Raw genomic sequence first — 7,996 nt, forward strand, 5'->3', positions numbered from 1 at the left:
GGTCTGCAGTATTTCTCAGGAGCACAAACTCTAAAATGCTGTGTGGACATAAATTATATAAAAATTACATTCTCCATCATGAACTGGATAATGTGGCAGTGGCACAAATTGGACATACATTTACTTTGTAAAAGCCAGTCTAGGCAGCTGAAATTTTCCATTTTCTAAGTTGAGCGTTTCTGACTTTGGTTACTTCTGGTGGAAGTATTAACAAATACACTGTCACAGACAGCAAGGCATGCCAGCACCCCCTGAAAACTGATATCAACATACTGAATACTGAAAGACCCCTGAGTTACTGAGTCATTCAGGTTGCTGAATACACCAAGATTCTGAGTCATTCAGGTTGTGGGTTTGATGTTTTCAAGCTTAAATATCTATTTATAGTATATTTAGGAGGTGTGCAATTCTGAGGAGCGAACACTCTGACTATACTGATTCTGTTGACTTATATCTGTAAATAAAAAGTTATACAATAAGACCAATTTAAAAGGCGCTATAATCACATATAAAATGGACACACAGTGGCTTTAGGATTCTCTGTCATTCAGGATATGATGTAAGAAGCAGTCGTATGTCAGAAGCCCCTGCATTTCCTGTTTTGGAAATGTTGCTGTTTTGGTAGATCTGTATAACTGATTAATCCTCTTGAGTGGCAAAACATTTTCAAGAGCAACATCTACTACTTCCAGATTGTTGCTAATGTCAAGACATTTCAGGACATCCAGGCACATACAGGCAGTTTGTCCTCTTCAGGAAGGAACATCACAGCTGTGTTCAGGCTTGAGTTATCACAGAAGTGGAAATGACTCTGGGCTGAATTTTGTTGTTTGTGAATGATTTTGTCTTTTTTTCCTAATTGTAGATCAAGCTTTGATTGGCAGTTCAACTATAAGCTTCTTGCACACCATTACAATATATTAGACACTTTCTCTTGTTTGTGATATTATGTACAATGTAGCTCAGATGAACGTTTCCTCTTGTTTCTGTTTACTACCCCATCAGTACATAATCGTCTGCACATTCATCTTTAGATGAGCACTGAGATGCAGTTTCAGGTTGAAGTGCTGCTGGGATATAAACTGTGGCATAGTCACAGTCATTGTCAGTGGTAGATCTGGTTCTTCTCGATCCTTGGGCATTGCTGTGGTCAATAGAGGCGTACGTAACATCCTCATTAGGCTGTCAGGAGACAAACACAGAGAGAGGGGTTAATTCCTCTGTTCTGAACATAATATTACACTTGATTTATTTTATGTATTCATGCAGTGCTTCTGCAACCAGCACATTTTGTGATGTGGTTGGTGGCTATGGCTTTCTGCACGTCAAACGGTCACAAAGTTTTAAATAGCTGCAACAGAGGCTCATTCTAATGTTCACACAGTATGCAAATCTAATAATCCGCAGCTCTGACGGGGCTATCATAAAAACTCACCAAATGGTACTGATAATGATAGAGACTTATGCTTCAGTAAATAAACTAATACATTTAATACTGAAAAGATGGGCAGGATTACCTTATTATTTGTGCTGCTTTTATCATTTGCAGAATCCCCTGAAACAGGAAATGCAATTAAATAAAACATGGTGCTGTACATAATTTGATATACTAAATGGTATTATAAATGTAGTGTTACCTTTCCTTTTCTTCTTTATCCTGGTAATAAAACAAATGGAGAAATGAGATTAGAATGAGGACACAGTCATTCAGATCAACATAGTATGTGTCTGTTTTCCCAAACAGAAATGTATGTGTGTGTATGCGTGTGTGTGTGTGTGTGTGTGTGTGAAATTTAAGTAAATGTATTACTGAAAATATTATCATTTTGTCTTTCACATTATAAAATGCGATTAACCATGATAAAAATAGGATCTACAACAGCTTTTGAGAGGTGTACGTTTCATACAACAGCAGCGTTTCCTTGACAGCTTAACAGATGATAACGCTTGCTGCAACAGGAAACTCCTACAACCCACATCTCTCTATGACCAACTGTCTATGTCTAACTGCGCAGAACCTAGAATTTAATATGCTTTTCGGTCAAGATCTCAGCTCAGGTTGTAACAAATACATACTGTCGTTCGTTAAAAAGCATATCTTTCATGTTTGACTTGTATACATGCTGACAAACATGCTAGCTCAAACTGTTTTATCTCATCCAGTGACCACTGTTTCCTCACTGAGACAAAATGCAGAAACTGCTTTTCAAACAGTCAAAGTGCTTCCAGCTTTCTTATTTTGTTATTTAAATTGTCCTCAGTTCTTCTAATAAATCCACTCAAGTAGAAGTTCAATGAAGCTTTCTTTATTTCTATTATTTACAACATGTGAGTGTCCCCTCTACAATGTTCATTTACTGATGGTTACTCACCCTGAAGTGCAGTTTCCCATGATGTGCTGGCAGGTTCTGGATGTTCAGACTGTTTGTCACACAGGTGGTAGGTACCAGTGCTTGATTACTAAAGAGCAACTCCAACTCTGTAGTAGCAACTGTATCTGACTGCACACAGGCCACAATAAAGAGAGAGCTAGAAGAGAGGAAGAGAGAGAGAGAGAGAGAGAGAGAGAGAGAGAGAGAGAGAGAGAGAGAGAGAGAGAGAGAGAGAGAGAGAGAGAGAGAGAGAGGTAAGGGGGAACCATACAATGGCCTATGTGTGTGCTAATTTTGATTTCTTGTGCACTGTTGTTTCTTACAACAACAACACTTACTCATGCATGACTGACACACAGACTCCATCTATCTATCTATATCTATCTATCTATCTATCTATCTATCTATCTATCTATCTATCTATCTATCTATCTATCTATCTATCTATCTATCTATCTATCTATCTATCTATCTATCTATCTATCTATCTGCCAAAACTCAACATGTTCCTGTTGAGCTTTTCAAAATATAATTTTATCACATGATTTGAACACTGTAAAATAATATTTTATTTATCGCATCTGTATCGGTTTGGTGGGTCTCAGCTGTAGATATCTTTTTAAAAAAACACATCAGTAAGTACAGTATCTGTATTGCTATAGATAGCACCAATCATTTATAGATGAGCTGTCCCACAACATTTGCTCTTGTTGCTGCACTTCATTTGCATGATTGTGCAAATTTTCTTGATGAGGAATATGAGGAAGTTACTGAACTTCTTTTCACATTCAGTGGAAATTCTGTTTAACTGTACTAACCATGTCTTTGACTAGAGTAAAAGTAAACCTTTATGGATATAATGATCATTAAGATATATTCATGTAATAACAATACAAAAAATAACAGTAAAATCAGTTTGGGAAGGTCTCAAAAAATAACTGACCATGAGGATGATCCACTGTACTTAAAGTGGTGATCAAATATAAGATTTTTAGGATTGGACAGATTTAAAAAAAACCCACCACCAACAACAAAAACACGAATCCTATCTTTACACAAACACAAATTCACATGCAGTAGATTGTTTTTTTTTGTTTCTTACACTGGAGGGTGCTGTTGTAACACTGATTCACATATCACTAAGCAATTATATTAATAACTGTCAACGTCCACCATCTGCTGGTTGAATTAAATCAAAAGAAACAAATTAAACATCAACCACTTTGCTGTTACTATGTGCAGATTCAAGGCAACACATCTTTCACACCTGTGATGAGACATGTAAGCGACACACATATATACAAAAAATATATAGTATATATATATATATATATATATATACACACACACACACACACACACACACATACATATATATGTATATATATGTATGTATGTATATATATATATATATATATATAAATATATTATAAATAAGACCAGAGCAGCTTTGGGCTGTTTCTTCATCTACAGGAGCTGCAAATGTTTGCACAGATTGGACAAGGGAAGCAAGCAAGCCTCTCATTATTTCATAAAGATGATGGGAACATTCACATGGCCTCTGGAGCACACTGCTGACTAATGCAAGCGGTTCACAAGACTGCATATGATCAAAAGCTGAGATGCCTCAACTTTCAGCTGAACTTAATGGCCACCTGGGCCACTTTAGGACATAGTAGGAGTGTTGGTAAACACAATGATGGATCTGTGTCACAGGTTTCCTGACAAAATGTGACAGGCCATTGAATAAATGCCACCAGTACAGTATGACTCTGTTTACGAATTGCATCTGTGGAGAGAAATGTTGTCCATAACCATCATTCCAGTTTTAAATTACACAAATATATACATAATGAATTGTTATGTTTGAGCAAACTGGAAACTTTTTTATTTCATGAATTGAAATGCACACATGTACAGGAAGGTCTTAAGCCGTGTAGGAGGTCAGGAAGTGGTGAGATCAGAAAGTGAAGCGAACCACATGTTCTTACTGCAGTTAAATAATCTGTGAAGTTTCAGGACATGAACATGTCAAGATCGTTGGATAGATTTTTATACACCTCTGTGCTGATATTTTATTGTTTTACATTTGTATCCATCTATGGAAAACCTCAAGGTAAGTCTTAATACTCTTTGATTCTCTGTAATATATGTCTTGCCAGTCAATGTACTGTATTTAGAAATATATATACAAAGTGCGTACTTCAAAATAACACATAGTGACATCCTTAACATGTAATTAAATGAATTTAATCTCTGAAATAATGAACAGCCTCGAGTCAAAAACGAGAATTGGACATTTTTATTTATTTTTATTTTAGACTTGATTTCTTCATGTGAAACTAAGCTGATGGTACAGAGAGGCATGGTATGGAAAGCCGCCCCATGGCAAAATCTGACAGTCAGCTGTACTGTCAAACACTGTGGAGAGTCGCTAAAAGTCTCCTGGTGTAAACTAACTGACACAATTCATTGTCAACGAATAAACAACAGAAGGAATGTGGACATAACACAGAGCGACAATGATGTCACGGAACTGACATCTTTTTTGACTTTCAAATGGATTTCCACTCACGATGATGGCCTGTACAGATGTGATTTGAAAGAATACAAATATGAGCTGATAAGTCATACCATCAACATCTCAGTTTCAGGTAGGCTCTTTATTTCTCCATCTGTGCCATCATGTACCTGTAAGATGCCTCATCTAAGTGTTAATTCCTTATACTCTAAATGATTCCACATAGACATATACCATGGGGTTGAAAGCTCTGGTGCAGGTGCAAGTAAGACCCTTTATTTGTTTGATTATCTACACAGATTTGAATAAACACTGTTTAAAATCATTGACCTTGCTCTTCCTCTTTTGTAGATGACAAGTCACCAAGTGTTGGTGATGATGTTGATAAGGCCACTTCCTGGCCCTGGCTGCCTTATTTCTTCATCGTCATCAGCATGTCTTTTCTGATCATCTCATTGACAGCTATAACTTTCTTATGTTTTTATGACTGGAAACGTAAGAACCTTAATATATATTCACTGTAACACCGTTTTGTAACACAATTTGTAGACCCTACCACATAAACAATTTGTTTTCTTGTCTTTCTCACAGGAATTCAGACCAACAACCCCACAAAGGCGCAAGTATGGGTTACAATGTTGCTAACTTAAAAGAAATAGTTCTTTTATTTTGGGAAATACACTAATTAGCTTTTTTTTGCCAAGAGTTAGATGAGAAAGAAACAAGATATGAATTGCTAATTAGAGTGGCTTTTAGACTGATTTTGTTATCTTTGGACAGAGTTGCTGATTCCCCCTTTTAACAGTTATGCTAAACTAAACTGACTGGCTGCTGGCTTTGCCTACATACAGTATCTAATGTGCAATCATGAGAGTGATATAAATCTTCTCATCCATCTCTCAGCATTAATGAAAATAAATGTATATCCCAAAATGTTGAAACATTCAAGATGTTTACAACTCATAATGGTATCAAGAGTGAATGTTTCATTTGATCACTGGGTCTTGTTCTGGTCTTTTGATGTCATAGGAAATATCCATTCGTACGCTACCCGAGTGCTCTAAGGGGAGTGTTCCTTCCACTTCTGCCCTGCACCACTCTCCAACTACTGAAGGCACACCACCATCCCTGATGACCAATGGAAACCAGCCTACTGTGGCACATACAGCAGATAAAAGTCAAGTGTCAGACCATGCAGTGTATGCTGCCATCAAACATAAAGAGTCCCGGATGCCTGCCAGAGAGCAGAGAACCTCGACTAAGCAAGACAATCCGGAGTATGCCTCCATCAATGTGTCTTGAACATTTTTGATTGGTCATGGACTCGTACAGATGAAAATGTTGGTTGAAAAATGTACAGCAGACAAGTATGCGTTGGTGTCATGGAACAGGCAAAGAAGATAAGCGATCAACCACACTGCAGAAGAACGTCTTGTGGTCACATAGATGCAAAGTACAGTTATTTTAAATCAACGTGGCTAGAGCAAAAGCAGCTTTGTTTTTTATTCGCTTGGGTTCTAACATTCATTTCTTGTTATTTTTCTTGCTATTTTTCTACCCATAGTAATTTCATTTACGTGACTTGGAACAGTTTTTTTTTTTTTTTTACTTATTTAACTTTGTTGGCTAAAACTTTGGCAGTGGTATAAAAAAGGGAGAGGATAAGTAGATTTGTCATGTGCAGATTCACTCAATATTTTAACAAACCTCTGTCTGAAAGTATGAAGGCTGTAGTTAAGGAAGTGTCTATATCTTGTGAAAAAGCATTGGAATATGATTTGATCTGCAATATATACTTTTGTTTTCACTTGGGACTGCAGAAATATTTTGTGCTTTAAGGTGAATGGATGTGCTATTTTTTATATTTCTACCTGTATCCCTTTAGTTGAGATGATTATTTCAATATTTTAATAAAAGCAAATGATAATTATAGGCAAACATATATTACTAAACCACTGTTTTATCTCATTAAATCTGATTGCATTTGTTTTATGTCTCCTACATACAGACCTCAGTGTTTTGAGCTGAGACTGCAGGAAACACACACCTCGGCTGTCGGTCACATCAACGTGGGCTAGTTTAAGCACAGGAAGTTAGAGGAGGTTTTGAAAGACATTCACACCAGTAGCAGAACATTCGCCTCTGCTCCACCACAAACAGAATACTTACTAAGAAAATGTAGATTGGGTTGTGGTGTTCTCATTGTGGTTGGTCACATACTCAGCAAGTTGACTACATTACAGGAAAAAGCAGTACTGATAGGCCATAATTTAAAGTGAACGGTAATAAGCACAAAGAGAGGAGAGGAAAGTAGATTTAACAAAAAACAGCTTTAAATGATCTAAAGGTTTTAAAGTTCAGGAGCTTGCACATAATATAATAACCAGTGGATGCACAGTTCAACATTCAGGAATCCTAGATAATGTTGAAGCAGTTGCACTGTGGGCTCCCAGAAGGCCGTTTTCACATTCATCTGCTAAAAGGGGAAAGTTTCTCTGTGCTCATCTTAAATCTGAGTTTAAAGTGAGTACATGTGAGCATGCTTTTGACATCAAAACTAGTTTGGATCCAATCATGGTCCAGTATATGACTTAGTGTGATGTTAAGGAATCAATAATAATGACAACAACAACAACAACAACAACAACAACAACAACAACAACAATACAACACTGTTTTTCAGAACAGTTCAAACCAGTAGATGCATGCTGTTTAAATGCATTGTTTAGTTATCTGTTAGCTAAGTGCTAATAATTTTGCTTTCTCAGGCCTTAAAATGAGGGTTAGGGTTAGGGTTAGAGTTACTTAGGGTTAGGGGTACTCTTATTGCCCACAACTAACCATTAGCACTATGGCAAAATCTTGCTGATATGTGTGGGGATTACTAAAGAACAATGACCTACATTTCCGTTTTGAGGAACTGATTAGATTACTAACAGGCGAATAAAAAACAGATTAGATTTTCAAGTATTATGTTCAGTTTCCCAGGTCAACTGTGACTTTTGCTTTTGTGTTGCTCCCTGGTCAAATCCATTTTTGTAAATACTGTTATGGACCTCAGACTAATTTCCCTGATAATAATTCCCTGATGATTTTCCTTTAT

General features: G+C 36.7%; 1 protein-coding gene across 1 annotated transcript; it reads right to left on the reverse strand.

The window, feature by feature from the left end:
• On the reverse strand, positions 1–2,502 carry si:ch211-214p13.7 (uncharacterized). The gene is made up of 4 exons (XM_053329066.1): positions 2,373–2,502; positions 1,638–1,657; positions 1,518–1,555; positions 1–1,182 (listed from the first exon to the last, which is right to left on the reverse strand). Exons 1-4 carry the CDS (start codon positions 2,390–2,392, stop codon positions 994–996), a joined length of 267 nt encoding a protein of 88 aa, XP_053185041.1. The 5' UTR covers positions 2,393–2,502; the 3' UTR covers positions 1–993.
• Between the last annotated feature and the right edge of the window lie 5,494 nt (positions 2,503–7,996).

This window comes from Scomber japonicus, chromosome 11, assembly GCF_027409825.1.
Source record: "Scomber japonicus isolate fScoJap1 chromosome 11, fScoJap1.pri, whole genome shotgun sequence".
Taxonomy (NCBI): Eukaryota; Metazoa; Chordata; class Actinopteri; order Scombriformes; family Scombridae; genus Scomber; species Scomber japonicus.